This window comes from Euprymna scolopes, chromosome 28 (assembly GCF_053919585.1).
Source record: "Euprymna scolopes isolate OS-2025 chromosome 28, ASM5391958v1, whole genome shotgun sequence".
Classification (NCBI taxonomy): Eukaryota; Metazoa; Mollusca; class Cephalopoda; order Sepiida; family Sepiolidae; genus Euprymna; species Euprymna scolopes.
In genome coordinates, this window is record NC_136509.1 from 102,433,030 (window position 1) to 102,453,029 (window position 20,000).

At 33.2% G+C, this 20,000-nt stretch overlaps 1 protein-coding gene across 1 annotated transcript in view; it reads right to left on the reverse strand.

The window, feature by feature from the left end:
• Window positions 1-20,000, reverse strand: part of LOC145249762 (photoreceptor-specific nuclear receptor-like) — a 446,605-nt gene that overhangs the window by 285,604 nt on the left and 141,001 nt on the right. The window contains exon 2 of the mRNA XM_080111683.1: window positions 656-962. Within this exon, the coding sequence (XP_079967809.1) occupies window positions 656-962 (307 nt within the window). The remainder of the gene's footprint in view (window positions 1-655; window positions 963-20,000) is intronic.

The following is a 20,000-nucleotide window of genomic DNA, read 5'->3' on the forward strand; positions in this document are numbered from 1 at the left end:
ATATATATATATATATATATTAAGTAATGTAATGTATAATTTAAAATTTAGAAATCAAATTATAATTAAATTAAAAATCAGTTTCACAAGCAGGAACAACAACAAAATCAATTATCTGTACGATCGTTTCGGAAAACCGTGTTTTTATTGTGGTAGACATCAAGTTAGGGACAATAATTATTACATATAGTTTTTTAATAAACAAAGTCTCCCCGTCAGCAAATTTTAAAGGGTTTTTATTAAATCTAAAAGACACCATAAATAAACCTAGCATTAAAAGTAAGGCAGATGTATCTTTTAGTTTTTCGCCTTTTGAAATCAGGAATAATGGTTAAAATAGTCATATGTGATGTTTGCTATAGCTTTTCACCTTATTGAAATTCAATAACACTCAGCTCTTTAGACTATTGTTCTAATCTCCTTTAATTATATATATATATATATATATATATATATATATATATATATATATATATATATATATGTATTTATTATATATTATATAAGTTGGCACATGCTGTAGATTCTCTTACTGCTTCCTGTTTTAATTCCGTAATGATTTCCACTGATAACATTAAACAAAAAAAAGGTATTTACCAGTTTTAATGAAAGATGGTAAAAAAGGGGGGGAGCGGAAACCGGAAACACATCTCACCTGTAGATCAACTTCCGGCGAACGCTTCGTTTGAAGAAGCCGCTGCAGCCGTTGCAGGCCAAGATGCCGTAGTGCTTGCCGCTGGAGGTGTCCCCACACACCACGCATACGAGGCCCGGAGAGTGTCGTTTCAGCGGGCTGCTACTGCTGCTGTTGCTGCTATGGCTAAGATGACCTCCAAGGGACGACGACAGTGTACTGGAAGGGGAGACGGACTGCGACGCGCTGACGGTGGCCACCGAAATGGGGGGCGGTGAACGGGCGGCTACCACTGTTATCGGGGAGACGCATGGAGAGGGCGGCGTGGCTGGAAAAAAAAAGCAAAAGAAATTATAATTACGTAAATATCGGCGAGAAAATAGGATATAGATATAGATGCGTTACGTAATGAAAAAACTTGTGCTCATAGATCTCTGCTTGTATTTACAAAGCACTTTGTTTGTGTTTCTGTGTGTGTGTGTGTGTGTGTGTGTGTGTGTGTGTGTGTGTGTGTGGAGAGGGAGGGTGTTTGGAAGAGAGAGAGAGAGAGAGAGAATTCCTTATGGACTCCGTTTATGCAAATGTACTTTATGTGACTGGGAGTGTTTTTAAATAGGTTTTGTATAGAAAATCTTCCGCTGATTATCGAAAATCGATAATCGGAGAAATCTGATTAAAGAACGAACAGCCCGATTTTGACCGAAGTTATACACCTTATACAGGGTGGTTGGTTCAACACAAAGCCTTCACCACTACCAACAAATCATCTGTGTGGATTTCCGAGCAACTCATACGTCGAAATTAACGGGAGAGTCGACTATATATATATATATATATATATATATATATATATATATATATATATATATACTCGAGTTTTTTTTTATTCAAAAGTAATGGACTAGTGAATTCAACGAGGTTGTTAGATAGTGCTCAATAAAAAGAGCTGATAATACTTGTTTATTGTTATATAAACATGCTCACATCCCGCTGCTACAAACAGCCACTTGTTTCAATCAAACAACAGATATCATCAGGCAGCGACTTGACTATTCAAATGTTCAAAGATTATTCATTGAAAATCTGAATAGTAAAGTCGCTGCCTGATGATATCTGTTGTTTGATTGAAACAAGTGGCTGTTTGTAGCAGCGGGATGTGAGCATGTTTATATAACAATAAACAAGTATATATATATATATATACATATTTATATATAACAATAAACAAGTATATATATATATATATATATATACTTGTCGACTATATATATATATATATATATATATATTATTTTATATATCTCCGTAACTTTTTTATGTATCTATTTTCATTATATATATATACTAGCAATTAAGCCCGGTTTTGCTCGAGCCCTATGTTCTATTCATGATTTGCGTTACATGTGAATGCACTTTATGTAAGATTTCAAATGTTTGGACCAAAATTTGTCTGAGTAATCTTGTAGAGGTTAATTTTCTTAAATTTGGACCTCAATTTGGACCACTTAACACTTATTATTTTGGTCTGAAATCAAAGTATAAAGTTTTACCCATGCCCCAATTACCTACATCTAAAATTTCAAGTCTGTAGACCCAAAATTGGCGAAGGGGTTAGCAGAATCTGCAAAGGTCAACCCTTTCAACTGACTTTTGGCAGACAAATTTTCGCCTCAAAACTGATTGAAAAGTTTGTCCCATATCTGAATACCTGTTAAGTAAAAATTTCAAATGTTTAGCCCCAAAGTTGGCTGAGTAGTTTGTTAGATACCGCAAAGGTAAAATCTTTTGAAATTTGACCCCTTCACAGCTTAAATTTTCGACCCAAACCGATTAAAAAGCTTGCCCTATCTCTCAATACTCTTTATGTAAATTTCAAATGTTTAGACCAGAAATTGGCTGAGTGATTTGGTAGAGACCGCAGAGGTCAATTTTTTTTTTTAACTTTGACTCCAATTATGACCCCTTATTTTTGGGACCTACAATAAAATTATAAAGTTTGATACATGTCCAAGTAACCTACATTTAAAATTTCAAGTGTTTAGACTCAAAATTGTCGGAGGCGTTTGGTAGAGTTCTTAAAGGTAATATCGTTGAACTTTGACCCATTGATAGCCAAATTCCTGGCTGAAAACAAATTAAAACGATTTTCCCAAACTCTCTCTCTCTCTCTCTCTCTCTCTCTCTCTCTCTCTCTCTCTCTCTCTCTCTCTCTCTCTCACACACACACACACACCCTCTTTCTCTTCTCTCTCTCTCTCCCTCTTTCTCTTCTCTCTCTCTCACCCTCTTTCTCTTCTCTCTCTCTCACCCTTTTTCTTATTTCAAACCTCGAGTCTCTAGATTGAAAATTGACAGAATTATTTGATAGAGAAATGCACACACACACACACAAACATATATATTTTCACTTTTATAGATATACTAGCAGTTAAACCCGGCTTTGCTTGGGCCCATGTACTGTTCATAACTTTATGTGCATATGTATATATTAAAAAGTGTGAATATGTACGGTAATGCCTTTCTATATAATAGTCTTCCTTAGCTACCATAGAGAAAAGTTGGTAGAGACCGCAGAGATCATATTTTTTTAACTTTGACCCCAATTTTGACCCCTTAACATTTATTGTTTTGGGCTCAAATTAATTTAAATGTTTGACCTATGTCCAAGTAACTTACATCTAAAATTTCAAGTGTTTAGACCCCAAAATTGGCGGAGGAGTTTCTTAGAGTCTGCAAAGGTCAACTCTGTCAACTTTGACCTCTTAGCAGCCAAATATTCGCCCAAAAACTGATTAAAAAGCTTGTTGCATCTTTATGTAAATATCAAATGTTTGGACCCAAAAATTGCTGACTAGTTTGCTACAGACTACAAAGGTAAAATATTTTTTAACTTTGACCCCTTGAAAACCAATTTTTTAGAAAAAAAATGGTTAAGAAACTTTCCCTATGTCTGAATGCATTTTATGTAGAATGTAAACTGCTTAGACCAAAAATTGGCTGAAAGATTGGAAGAGACTGTAGAGGTCAATTTTTTTTCAAACTTTGACCCCAATTTTGACCCCCTTAACATTTATTGTTTTGGCTCAAATTAAATTTAAATGTTTGACCCATGTCAAAGTAACCTCCATCTAAAATTTCAAGTATATAAACCAGTCCTTTGCGGTAAACTCTGTCAAATTTGACTTCTTGACGGTAAAATTTTTGCCCCGAAACTGATTCAAAAAGCTTGCCGCGTGTCTGAATACCCTTTATGTAAAATTTAAAATGTTTTGACCCAGAATTGGCTTAATAGTTTGCTGCACTTTGACCTTTGACGCCTTGGAAAACAAATTTTCAGCAAAAAACGACTAAGAAGCTTGCTGTATGTCTGAATACACTTTATGTAAAATTTCAAATGTTTAGACCAGAAATTAGCTGAGTAATTTGATAAAGACTACAGAGGTCAACATTTTAAAAATTTTGAACCAAATTATGACCCCATAAAATTTATTTTTGGGACCTAAAAGCAAATTATCAAGTTAAATTCATGTCCAAGTAAGCTACATCTAAAATTTCAAGTGTTTAGACCCCCAAATTGGCGGAGGAGTTTGGTAGAGTCTCAAACGAAAATCGTTGAACTTTGACACCTTAACAGCCAGTTTTCTGGCCGAAAACCGATCACATCGATGTTCCCAAATCTCAGTACCCTGTATTTCGAGTCTGTAGTAGGCGATACCGTTTTTTCTTCCCTGCAACCTCTTTCCCACAGAAGAGACATCGCCAGCCTGTCTCTATACTATCGCTATTTGCATAGAAAGTGCTCGTCTGTACTCCAATCTATGGTCCCCGCCAGCTAAGTGTTTTTTTTTTGTGAAAGTTGCCAAACTTTCACAAAAAAAAAAAAAAAAAAAAAAACTTGGCTGGCTGAAACCACTATATACGGTTTTCCTCACTCTCTATGTGTGCCTAAATATAAACGCAGATTTCACAAACAAAGATTCTTTCCCAGAACTGCCCGCCTTTTGAACACGGTCCCAACACGGTAACCTTCAAATCCAATGGAAACAAGTTTTTGTTAAGCCTTCACCATAAATAAACAAATTTTACCCAATTTACACCATTAACGATTACTACACTACTACCTTATATTTATTAACCTTTATCCTTGAGTGGCCTTTTGGACTTCATAAGTGGTAACTCCGAAGTAAAAAAAAAAAACAATAATTGATTCACTTCTTATACGCGAACCGAGGAAGGTGACATAAATTTAGTAATCCAGTGGTTAACGACACAAACTGATAATCTGATTGTCTCAAGGTCGAATCCAGCTAGTTCGTTCTATAAAAAAACACTTTCACTTAGGATTTTGGTAACCTGCACGTGGTTCCTCCGGTAAGTACCTGATGTATTTCCAGAAAGAATTCTGGTTCGAAAGATATTGGGGAAACCAATGCCAATAATAGAATTTCCGGAGTCATATAATGTGGTGATGATGACGTACTCTTTGTCAAAATTCGAGATAACGTATTCGTTTATTGTTATAGTTTAGTTAACATAATTCTTAATTCCGGCGTAGCGCTACCGGAAGTGACGCAAAGCAAATCAGTTCCTTTGCTTTCTTCTCTAACGCATATGTCTCCCCTCTGCATGTATTTTTTTTATTACGTTGTTACTGTTTTTTTTTTTATTATTATTATTTAACAATCGTTGACAATTTTTTTTCGGTCTTATTTTAATTAAGAATTGTTGAAATTAGTTTTATTTTTTTAGAATTCCTGAAAAAACAACTTTGTAAATATTTTAAAACTATTTTGGGAATATTATGTATTGGATACGTTTTTTTATGATGTTTGAAATTTGGTTATTTTGATTTCGATAATTTTATTTTTGTAATTTAATAAACATATTTATTATATAAATTTAAATACGAAACTTATTTTTGAAATAAAAAAAATTATTATCTTCATAATTTCATGAACTTCTTATAAACTTTATAAGAAGTTCATGAAATTATGAAGATAATAATTTTTTTTATTTCAAATAAAAAAAGATAATTTAAATGTAAATGAATCTAAAATTTAGTGGATTTTTATTGTATATTTTTCAATAGTCAGTTTTTCAGCAATTTTATTGCAATAAATCGCTTCGCAATAGAAAAGCCAAGTAGTCCAAGGATGTAATACTGTTGCCATATCTGGGCAGGAGCTGCTAAAAATAGCCTATCCTGCCTTGACAGAGTACAAAATAAACTTTGTGGCTTAGTGAGTGATGCCCTTTTCTCTACGCTGCAACCTCTCTCCCACAGAAGAGACGTTGCGAGCCTATCCTTGTTTTATCGTTATTTCCATGCCAGGTGCTCGTCTGAACTCCAATCTCTGGTCCGCCCTCGCCAATCTTTCGCGAAAAACACCCGTCTAGCTGAATCCACTGTGAAAAATTTCCCCCACTCTATATCTGTGCCTAAATCAAAACGTGGATTCCATGAACAAAGCTTCTTTCTTAGAACTGCACGCCTGTGGAACTCTGTTCCGTCTGCCTGCTTCCCACCGGACTACAACTTGGATGTCTTCAAGTCCAACGTTAACAAATTCCTAATGAACCGCCCCTTTAACACTTCATCAAATCTCCACACTAACGTAATGTACTTGCAATAACCCTTATCCCTGAGTGGCTTCCGGGCCTTGATAAGTGGTGATCACTGTGTAAAAAAATACTGGCGAACACTAAAAGTAAAGGAACTGATTTTCCTTGTCACAAGTGAATCAGGTTCAGAGCACATTCAATTTAAATATTTGCGGCGATGGGACAGGGTTATTCTAGTTTTTATACGAATTTGCTTATAGTTTCACGAGATGAGATTTGGTTTCTTCCATGACGATTGTTGATGTGGTTAGGATGATATTTCCCTGATAAATGCCCTCCGGCAGGAAAAGACATTTCCGTGTGTCAAACAACGGCGGTATTAATAAGTTTTTTTTTTGGGGGGGGGGGGTATTATTATATTGCGTTTTTTTTTTTTTTTTTTAATTTTTTTTTTTTTTTTTTTTTCGAATCTTCAATTGTTTCTGTCCGTGGAACTGAGAAGCTGATGTTTACTTTGATCTTGAACGTTATTGGAAAACAAAAAAATTCGCGGGAAAAATCACCGGAGGCGTCGGAATATATTTTTTTCATTATAAAAATAATGAGACACTAATACAGTGAAATAATATGTTGGATTGAAAACAGATGGAAATACAAACATTAATAACATGACGATGAAAGGTCGCCAAACACAAATAACGAAGGTCAAGTAGAATTCTATGTAGTCCACAGTCTATCTATCTATCTATCTATCTATTTATATATCTATCTATGCATCTATCTATCTATCTATCTATCTATCTATAAGTCTATTTATATATCTATCTATGCATCTATCTATCTATCTATCTATCTATCTATCTATAAGTCTATTTCCATATATGTATCTAGCCATTTATTCATGTATCTATATATTTATCTATCTATCTATCTACTTATTTATCTACCTACCTTTCTATCTAACCATATATCTATGTGTATATCTATCTATTTATATATATCTCTATCGATATATATATATACATACATATATATATATATATATATATATATATATATATATATATATATATATATATACAAGTGTATCCAATTACCCATTTCCATACCGTTTATTTATCAATTTATTTTTCTCTTTGCCCATCTATCTGTCTTTCAAACCATATCTATATATTTGTATCATCATCATCATCATCATCATCATCATCATCATCATCATGCAGTCCGTCAGTTTTGACGATGACTAGTTGTGGCTTCAGTGCTTTATGCCTCGGTGTTAAAGTAGTCTCACTCCATCACCACAGGACTTTCCACCTTGGCTCCAAACTTTCTTGTGTAGTTTAGGTGCAGTATCTGTTGCACATCAGATAGATACCTCTGAACCTTCAATGCGCATTGTCCAGTGGATCGAACCCGCGACGACTGGCAGCAAAGGAGGCCGCAGCTTCTGGCCGAAAGTAATCTCAGTGAGGTAGACAGTCGCCCTATCGTGTCCGCTACTACGCCTTTTCTTTCTGCTGAGGTCCTATAACCTTTTAAGGAAAATTGCAAGACAGCAGTAGGATTTGAAGTCAGAGTACCCATCTCTTAGCCTTCTGCTGTGATAAGGCCTAAAAGGCAATTGCGTTTGATTTTGGGGTTGGTTCCCTTAGTCTTCGCCCTACCAAGGCACTCACAAAACAGTGGGGTAGGGGTTGGTAGTGTTCCAGGGAATCTCCTATACGGCTTCATAAAAACCTCGCAGTTAACAATATCACGTGGACTCTTCATCGAATGGTCTTCTAGTCGACATCATGGCGAAGAAAAAAAAATAAAAAATTAACAAAGGAGTTTTACGAAATATATTTCTTAAAATATAAATACTCGTTTATTTTATAAAACATTTCGCGTTGCAGTTTTGGCTTCAAATGTATTGAAAACGTATTTTATTCCTCAAATTTCACTCAGCGCTTCTAACGGATATAAACAACAAAAATATCTATATTATTTTTACTTTCATCATATTTTGTTTTGGTTTTGGTATCCCCAAATTCGAAGCTATCTCTTTACAACCCTCCCTTTTCATAACCTATCATACTTTCTTAAATCAGAGTCCATTATCTGTAGGCTGTTTTTGAACCCAGTCAACGACGGGTACATTTGCTTGTCTATAATATAAAGCTGAACGTCTGTGTGTGTACTGGTCACGAATAGGCTCCTATATGGTTGAGTATTATAGGAAACTGATCTCATATAATGATAGACGATGTATGAGACACAGGAATAGTTATGTTTGATCTGACATAATTATAGTTCATTAAAATTGTGGGGACTACGTACGCGCCTGGTCCACAAAGTATGGAAATAAAACAATAAAAAATTTAAAAAAAAAACATTTACAAGTGTTTTTGATATAGCTGTACATATTAATACTTTGATAAGTATATTTTAACTTAAATAGGGATAATATAATAAAATTATGGGTTCTGCGTTCGCACCTGGCCTCCATAGAATGGAAATAGGCACAAACTTTAATAATTTCATGTCTATCTGCGTAAGTATACTTTGATAATTATGTTTCAGTTTGAAGAAATATGGTATAATAAATTATGGGGTGTTCGTTCGCGTACTTTTGCTAGTATATATATATATATATATATATATATATATATATATATATTTATATATATATATATATATATATATATATATATATATATATATATATATATATATATATATAGCCTTAAAAGAATGTTACGTTTTAAAATATATTTTTGCCTGTTGTTGGAAAATTATTTTCTCATGAGGTCAATTAATCGAAGCCAAAACATTTAACTTGCGATTTATTTTTCTTTCGGCGTTAATGCATGAGCTATAAAGACATGTTTGCTGCAAGGCTAAAAATTAAAACATGAACAAGTAGATATTACGTTACGCATGCATATTCGTAATGCCTTCGTTCGACCTTCAACTGGCAACGTCCATTTTCTGATTTTCACATATTGGCATCGATTTTCCTCGGATAAAATCCAATTATAAAGTTTCGCATGGGTTAGAATACCCTATATATTAACTTTCATTTCTGTAGACCAGAAACTGATTGAGTTGGTTTCGTTGGTAAAAATTTTTAACAACTATACATACGCATTCATAAATATACATAAAAAGAGGTTTGTGTTTACTTTGAACTTTTTACGCAAATATTACGCAACTATAAATCATGTGGAATATCTGCATCAATATAATTACACGTAATATATATATTTATAAAATGGACATTGTCTGACTGTCTGTCCGTCTGTGTATCTGTGTATGTACATTTCCCTACCAAACTATACTGTCAATCTTCAGTCCACAGACTCGAGGTAAGATGAATGCAATTCCACGGCCCATATATAAGAAAGTTGTATTTTCTTTTAAATTAATAGAAAAAAGGTTTTTAATATGAATACTAATATACACATTTTTTTTATATAGATTTAAAGATATGTTTGCGTCCGCATACAGACTTCATTTCGCTATCGTATATTTGCTTCATATTTGGATACAAGATACAAGCATTGAACTAAGAAAAGAAAATCATTTTGTAGCTCCGATAGAAGCAAAAAAAATTATGTATATATATATATATATACATATATATACACATACGTATATATATATATATATATATATATATATATATATATATATATATATATATATATATATATATATATATATGACTGGAGGGTGTGAGAAAGCAAATAAAAATATAATCATCGCAGCAAAGAAGTTTTGCCAACTTTGTCATTTGTTGGTAAGATGATTCGCTATCTGCTTTTTACCGGCGGCGATTCTGCGAGATTAAAGACCCTCTGAAAGCAGCGCCAAAAGAAGGCGAGAACAAATGAAGAAATGAAACAAGGAAATGCGTAATCATGGTTCTAATAAGAGACTGCATATATATGTGTGAGTGTCTGTGTGTTTGTGGGGGGGGGGTCTCATGCGCGTATAAAGTATAGGTTTGTTTCACGAATGTTTCTGATTGATACGCGATTGCCCGGCCGTTAGTCCAACGTTAGAACTCCTCCGTCTGATTTTCTCAGACAACATGAATTGAACAGCTACGACGAAAATGAGGATGAATCTGTTGTAAAAGATGTTGAGCACTCTTTACCAGTATATTGTAACATACATACATATATATATGTGTGTGTGTATGTATGTGTGTGTATGTAAAAAAAAATCTGTTGTAAAAGATGTTGAGCACTCTTTACCAGTATATTGTAACATACATACATATATATATATATATATATATGTGTGTGTGTGTGTGTGTGTGTGTGTGTGTGTATGTATGTGTGTATATGTGTGTGTATGTAAAAAAAAAAACAATCCAAAAATTGTTTTACTCTTTTATTCATGTTGAATTCACCTATTCGTAACAACGTAAAGATGTTTTGCCAACCATTCAAAAGAATTCTGTTGTTTATAAATTTGTTTGTCAGTGTGGAGCTGACTACGTTGGCAAGACATCCCAAAGATTGGAAATGAGAATATCCCAACACATCCCTCGGGATATTCGATTACACCAGGTATCGAGAACATCCGGGCACTCCCAAGCTCATGAGTCCGCCATCGGTAATCACCTGATTAGTATAAATAGGTGTGCTGACCAATATTCCGATGGTTGGTTTGCTGTTTTATACAGTGCTAGGTCGAACTATCATCTCAATATCATTGAGGCGTTAGTCATTAATAACTCTCGACCTAGCCTGTGTAGACAAAAGATTTTGAAACATCAGTTGGAAATATTTACTGATTTAAAACCACCTGAACAGTGAGAATTATATTTTTTTTCTCTCACTGGTTTTCCAACTGAAACCAATTTCCCTCTTTCCTGATTCGATTCTTAGCATTTAATTTATCATTCTGACGTTTCCTCTTAGAGGGTCAGACGATAAGGCCTTAAGGAAATTTTAACAATTCCACCTGCCCGTTTTTTTTTTGTTTCTTTGATCTTTTTGATTTAAATTAAATATATATATATATATATATATATAAAATATATTTTAGTCATCGACATACAGACCTGTTTCGTTGTATCACAACTCATCAGTGCCGCTAGACTAACACCTCTCCCAAGCCGAGGATCGAACCTAGGACCGTCGTGATGACAGTCGGCAGTCCTACCCCTTGACTATGGAATCGGTGGCCGAAATTAACCTGTCCGAACGATTATTTAAATAAACATTCGTCCGCTACTCGTAGAGGGCTCAAACGTTTGTTTGTAAACAAATCGCGAGCTTCGCATTATTTCAGCTAAATTAAGTAGCGAGTAAGATAATTTACGAGAGTGCTCTACCAAAGAGGGGAGCTTTATAAAATATATTTTATATATATATATATGTATATATATATATATATATATATATATATATATATAAGCAAATAGTTCTGAACGAACGAAAAATGTCTTTTTTATTTAATTTTCCGATCATTTTGTTTTTCCTGACATTCAACCGCTATACATTCCAACTTATTATGATTCTATTACTTTGTCAATGCGAGCGACATTCAAAATATAACTGCGAATTCCGAAGGAGTTCTACTCAGACATTTCTGTGATAATCTAGTATCATAGACTAGCGGGGGTACCCGGCGTTGCCCGAGTGTTTGTTTCCGGGACGGGGGGGGGAGTTTTAAAAAATGTTATGGTAGGTAAGTAGGAAGGATCAAACCCGGAGTCATGAGTAAAAGTAGGAAAATAAAGTGTGAAAAAAAAAACAAAAAAAACATCTGCAACGTTAACAGTTCGGCCACCAAGAAAAGTCCATTCCAGTTGTTTAGGAAAAAAACAAAAAAAAAACGACTACGGTAGGTCGGCGCGAACGTGAAAATATAATGTGAATTGTCCAGCACGCTAACCACTACGCCACAGAGCACTGCAGCTTAGTTTAGTGATTTCAAATAACTTTACATGAAAGAACTACGAAGCCAAACCGGTGTTCTCTTCTCAACTGTTCCTTGTGAACGATCCCCAAACGGTGTTAAGTGGTGGCAGGGGGAGGAGGAATTTATTAGAGAGAAAATATTTTACCACTTCCATTGATCTTAACCGATTTTGGCCGTGACTTCTCAGCAGAAAAAGTATAGAAATCTAAGATTATCGAGGAATTTGAGAAATAATAAGCCTATAACACACCTCAGATATTGTTCTGCCGTTTGTGCATATTATATTTGCATGAAATATCTTGATTTTTAATCTTATTAATGTCAAAATCAGACGGGAAAAAATGAGTTCATTTTATTTATATATATATATATATATATAAGATAAAGTAAACCGTTCCGTTCGAAATGCTGTTCAGATTCCCGAGTTCGGAAGAATTAGTTCGATAAAGAAAGTTGAAGTTCACATCGACCCAAACGCTGTGAAAAGGTCTGCGGTCCCATTGACCGACATGTTGTGAAAAGGTATGCGGTCCCATTGACCGACACTTTGTGAAAAATTCTGAGGTCACATCGGCCGAAACGTTGTGAAAAATTCTGAGGTCACATCGGCCGAAACGTTGTGAAAAATTCTGAGGTCACATCGGCCGAAACGTTGTGAAAAATTCTGAGGTCACATCGATCAAAACGTTGTGAAAATGCATTATTGCAGCTGATCACATGACCAGTTCGTTCTTTCTTTAGCCAGGGAAAGATATACTGAAAAGTACGATTAAAGAAGTAAATGTTTTCCTAATTCGTCTAATGTATAATGTTCTAACTAAATACATCACTAACTATTATAGATTTATCGAAGCAATTGTTGTGTAATCTATAACCGCACCTCTTCAGATAGATGAACTTGCAACCTAAATAGCAATAGAGATAACACAAACAATTTGTATCGTATCAGACGGTGTCATGTTTGCTTTTGAAGTTTAATATTCGACAAACGATCTACGTTCAGAAACTGGTTGGAGGCGCGGCCGGCCATCCACCTCATCTCTATATTGTTTGGGTATAGACAGGATTTACAGGTTAATGAGTGCTTTTTAAAGCGTCCATTGACTCGATTAAACAATGCACGAAATATTAAAAAAAAAAACCCAACAAAGACGACGATTTATTTCAATGGCAGTGTTAATCTAAAACGTTTTAGTTAACACTAGCATGGGTACCCGGCGTTGCTCCGTCGTTCAGATGTTGTATAGTAAATACATTGACCAACCAACCCCTTAAAAAATTAAATGGATTGCTTCAATGAAAATAGCAGCGAGTACCCGTGCGGGCGCAAAAAAAAAAAAAATAGCCGCAGTAGTCAAGCTTGAACCTGAAACGCAAAGGGGGAAAAGAAGGTGAAAAGTGCAACTAAATATTCCCTGCGCCCCTGGCAACAAACGACGTTGGTGGGTTTCGAAATAAGGCTAGTCATTACAAGGCTATGATGACTTTGCAAAAGTATCGACTAAAAAGTAAATTCTCCTTGTAAAAACGACCCAATTTTTTGGATATTTGTCTGCCGAGAGACTCAGCTTTCAAACGATACCAATTTTGTCAGTGTTGGGTGGATGTGTCGAAAGTTTTATACAAGACATACAAACATACATACACACTAACAGACAGGTGAGAGTTATATAATAGATTAGTGTGGGTGCCGGGTATTGCTCGGGTGATTGGAAATGTGTGTGGAGGACAAAAACGTGTTAGTAGGTAGGCAGGTTCGATACCACGACGCGAAGGCAGAAAACCTGAAATGTTAACCGCTGCGCTACGGCGGCAAAGGAAGTGGAAGACGTTTAAATTTAACGATTAAAACGTTAAGTGAATGAGTTCAAACAGGTGCGTAAATTTAACGAGGTCAAACATCACGCCATAGGGGAAAGAAATGACGCACTTAACTTTGGCTACAAGCCAGTTAAGCTTTACGCTCCACAAGATGTTGGAAAAAAACAGCTCCCGATAAGTCGATGAAAATAAATGTAGACGCGACGTCCCTTCGCACATCGTAGATATTATAATCAAAGGAATATATAAAAAGTTCTAAGACGTAGTAATCCCCCCCCCCGAGAACCCCTTCCCCCGAAAAAATATTTGCCGGACGTACAAAAAATTGCACACACACACACGCACGCATATACACACACAAACACATACACATTTTCGCTTTTATATTATAGATAATGACATCATTTTTTTTAATTATGAACAAAGAAGAACGATAGAGAATAAGACGACTCAAAGAAGCATCTGATATATTGGATAATATACGAATCATGTTTTGTAGAGAAATAAATACAATATAGGGACCATTAGTTATCTATTTATCTATAAAAGTGAAAATGTGTGTGAGGACATTCTTAACCTATATACTCAACGGATGTTTGATCTAGAGAATTGAAATTTGGTATATAGGATATTCAGACATTTGGATTTTTTAAAATCCGTTTTCATCCAGGAACAAGGGTTACTAAAGTGTCAAAATTGGAACATTGGTATTGGGGGTTATTGGATTTTTAACTTTTGCAAACTGTATCATGAATGCGCATGCGTGAATAGTTAACAGTACAAATCATATATGGTAATAATAAGAAGGTTTGAAACACACATTTTTAAAGATCGTGTGACTCTGGTCTAATGGTACTTCACTAACAATCTTTAGGTTTTAATTTCGATCTCAGCTCGAGTATATTTTTTTTTTAACTTATAAGAAGTGAACTGTGTAGAAAAAACATAATACTCGTGGCACCTGTTTCTGTATTAATTTAAATATAATATTATGCATATTTACCCTACCGGGCAACACCGGGCAACACCGGGCGGCCTGCTAGTATATTTATAACAGTGGGAATGTGTGTGTGGGTTTGTGAACAACTCTCAACCTATATACTCAACGAATTGTTTATCTACAGACCTGAAATTTGGTATACAGGTAATTCAGAAGCGTGGAACAACCTTTTAATCGGTTCTCACCCGGAAAAACGGCTGCTACCGGGTCAAAACTTTAAAAAAATTGTACTTGGGAATCATCAAATCTTATAGTTTTTTGTTAGATGTTACCCGACTACGCATGCGCGTATCATTCAAATGACAACTTCGTTATATTAACAATAAGTAAGTTTGAAAACACTTTTAAAGATAGTGACAAGCTGGCCTGATGGTTATCGTACTTGATCTACTTTCTTTAGTTTTTCATTTTGATCTAGCTCGAATATTTTTTATTTACAATAAGTGGACTGTTTAGAAAAACAATAATCGCATGCAAATGTCCCGTTTTTTTTTTTTGTTTTTTTTTTTTTTTTTGTTTTTTTAGGCTGCTAATACTATGTGATTCTGAATATTTGGCCAGGGTTTACTTCTAGAGAATAGTATCCTCATGCCAGGTTGTTTTGACAAACTCCTGCAAGGAAAGACCTTAGATACTCGAGGATAATATTTAGTAGGCATTCAAGTTCTCTCCAGTAAGCATTACGTTACCGTTTATAAATTCTCAAATGAAATCCAAGTGAAATAGTGTCAGGGTTTATGACCCAATTAGTCGCGGGTACGTCAGGTGTTGTATAATTTACCATGGATTAATGCTGTAAGTATTCGTTCTCTTCAGAAGCGTCGAAATTGAAGTTATATCTCTCCAGAGAGCAATGCACAGCAAATGAAAATTTTTATTTTCTTCAAAATATTAAATGCGTTAAAGCAAAATTCTTTTTATTATCGTATTTTTTTTTCTTTGTCTTCGTAGATAAGTTCCAATTTTTCCTTTGTGTTCTTATTTTAACACCTTTTTTTCATTATATTCTATTCCTACCCTTGAATCTTCCCCCTCTCTCTTTTATACCCTTTCTACTCCCCTTCCCCTTTATCACCTCCCGCGATTTTCCTTTTTCTTATTTTATTATCAAACGTCAGAATGTATCATTTGGGACTATTTTCATAAGTTTATTTCATGCATCGCCGCTGCACTCCCTCTCACATAATGCGCTCATTTTCTGCACAATCTGCTCAGAACGGTCACCATCTTGTGTTTTTTTTGGGGGGGGGTGTAACTAAACCGACATTTGGAGCGGTAAGATGTAAGCCGGTTAACTGCAGTAGTTACTTCCACTTTTCCAACGTTTTGAATGAATAAATGTAAAGCTAAGCGATTGGTGACGCACTACAGAGAAAATCGCTTGCATTAAATAAAGTATATTCGTTTTTTGAGATACAACAAGATTCGCGAAGCAATTAATAAAATGCGCGTTTTTGACCAGCTCTTACCGATTTGTTCATTGAAAACTCCTAAGATTTTTGCAATACACAAACACATATACATGTTTTGAAATATACATGTTTTGCAATACGCAACCACATATACATGTTTTGAAATATACATGTGTTGCAATATACAACCACATATACATGTTTTGAAATATACATGTGTTGCAATACACAAACACATATACATGTTTTGAAATATACATGTTTTGCAATACACAAACGCATATACATGTTGTAAATATACATGTGTTGCAATACACAAACACATGTACATGTTTTGAAATATATATGTGTTGCAATACACAAACACATATACATGTTTGAAATATACATGTGTTGCAATACACAAACACATACACATGTTTGAAATATACATGTGTTGCAATATACAAACACATTTACATGTTTTGAAATATACATGTGTTGCAATACACAAACACATACACATGTTTTGAAATATACATGTGTTGCAATACACAAACACATACACATGTTTTGAAATATACATGTGTCACCATAGTCAATAAAAGTTACTTTTATGGTAGAAAAGTTAATTGGTTTGTATTTTTAATTCACGAACCGGTTTAAAAAAAATGGCAGCGACTTTGAAATTGAGAGCCCTATTTTCAATTTGAAGGAGGGGCACGTGAACATTCTGTTTTAACAATTTAAGAGAGTTTCGTCAACATAAGGAATATTTATAAACAAATTTTTTGCTGTTTTCCGTTATTTTGTGCTTGAGGGATATTCGATTGTGGAATGTGTGTTTTATATAAAAATTCATTTAAGTAGTTATCGCCTCAAATTTCGTTTTAATTTCGGTTCGCTGAAATTATTTCAAGGAAAGAGCATTAAAAACTATTTCAAAACAAAAAAAAAGCATGAACTAAACTTTTATTGACTATAGTAACATTTATTTCTTGTATATTTATTTTTTCGAGTAATCGTTTGTTGGCTTTTTTGCTAAACACTCATACTAAATAATATTGACAAAATATCGAAAAACAAAGAAACAAAAACAGTTTTGAAAAATAATGAAGCTTTACTTACGTTAAGAAAATATTCCGAAACAGTAAAATGGGATATTAAAAAAGTAAACACGTAATTACTTTAGTTTTTTAAAGCAAAGAATATATATATATATATATATATATATATATATATATATATATATGAATAAGAAGAAAATGGCGCCCTTTTAAAGCAGAACATTTTCGTTTCAGTTTTACAGTATTGAACGGTGTAGTATTGCGCCCTCGGATTCAGGGTTATACTATTGTAATGTAAAGAACGCGTAAAAAGTGTTGTAATCAATTGAATTCCTTCTATTACACTGACAAAAAAAGCTTAAATAGATATATCAATAAAAATAAAATGATTATGCAAATCTTTTTAAAAAGACACGTAATCACGTGAGCAGGATTTTTTCTTCTTTTGACACGATAACAAGTAACGTTCTTATTTTTTATTAATTATCGATTTATCTATTTTCGAAAGAGTTCCACGTGCAAGTGGAGAAGGACAAAAACAGAGTTATGCAAAATTTGTGTCGAGAATTGTCTAAAATTCCGACTTTTTCTTTTTTTTTTTTTTTACTTCACTTTAATAAGTACGTGAACTTATAAGGTGAATTTATTCGACACAATATGATTCAACTAAAGAAAAATAATAAAATCTAACGTGAATTAAGATTAAAGTTAAGGTTTTATTGTGGACCCTCACCCCCTTTAAAAAAACCTTGTTAAACTTTATGACATATTTCCATTCTATGGAGGTCAGGCGCGAACGAACACCCAATAATTTTATTATACCATATTTCTTCAAACTGAAACAATTATCAAAGTATATTTACGCAAATAGATATGAAAAGTATGTGTTAAAGTTTGTGCCATATTTCAATGGAGTACCGGCGCGAACGCAGACCTCACAATTTTATTATACCATCCCTATTTAAATTGAAACATACTTATCAAAGTATTATGTACATCTATATCAAAAACCCTTGTAAACGTTTTTTTTTTCATTCTTTTATTTCCATATTTTGGGGGCCAGGCACGAACGTAGACCCCACAATTTTTATTAACTACCGTTCTGCCAGATCAAATATACCCATTCCTGATCCTCGATACATCTTCTATCATTATATGTAATCAGTTTTTTTTTTAATAGTTAACCATATAGGAACCTATTCGTTCAGACACACACACACACACATACACACACATACACACAGACGTTCAGCTTTATATTATATATATATATATATATATATATATATATATATATATATATATTAGCCAGAAAGCGTATATAATATTATCAAATCAATTAGATCCTAAGGTTTTATTTGTATATTTTATGTTTTCTTGCATGTAGATATATAAAATTTATATATGTACTAGTTGTGGTAGGTATCAATATTTGTTACTCAATCCAATAATAAAAGAGATCTACTGTCTTCTGTGTGTGATAATGCTCTCTATATATTTGCTAAATGGTTGGTGTTAGAAATCTATTAAAAGCTTGATAGAAAGGTCTTTAACATAAAATATTTGACAAATGGGCTTCCCCGAAATATATCATGAAATATTGTCACACAAAGAAAACCGCTTCATGTAAGAAATATTGATACTTCACACAATGCAACATATATATATATATATATATATATGTGTGTGTGTGTGTGTGTGTGTGTGTGTGTGTGTGTGTGTGTGTGTGTGCTTTTGAAGGACATATTCTTTTTTTTTCAAAAGACTTTTGTATTCCTACATGTCAACACATAGGAAATAAATACAGAAAAGATGTAAACATTTATATATTTTTCGTATTGATTTTTTATTCATGCACATTTAAATATATTTATTATATATATATATAGGCATAAACATTAGCACATTGATTCGTAAATTGTCACGTGTTTTGCACCAACATATATATATATCTCCCGATCGAAAAATTTTTATTCTGGAAACCGTAACACACTACGTTATATATACGTATATATATATATATATATATATATATATATATATATATATATATATATATGTATATATGTGTGTGTGTGTGTGTGTGTGTGTGCGTGAGTGTATATATATATATATATTTATAGATAGATGCTATTTCTTAACAGTACATTTTATAAGAAACTCGTTTTTGCTTTCTGTCTCCACCTAATAATAATTAAACTGAAAATGCCTTTTATATATTAAAAATGATATTTATTATTAATAAACATATTATTATTAAAATAAATGATCAATATTAAAAAATTATAAATAAATAATAACAATAAGTAATAATGACAGTAACATTCCCAGAATAATATCAAAAATAATAATAATATTAAGTATATTAATAACAATAATAATAATAATAATAATAATTATTATTATTATTATTATTATTATTATTATAAATGATAATAATTTATAATAAATAATAATGAATATTAATGTAATTATCGTGAATATGTACAATTAATAATAACATTAACAGTAATAAAACAAGCACTAATAGCAATAATAATGTAAATTAATAAGAGTAAATTATTATGAAAGTATTAAGAATAATTAATAATTATTATTATAACAAT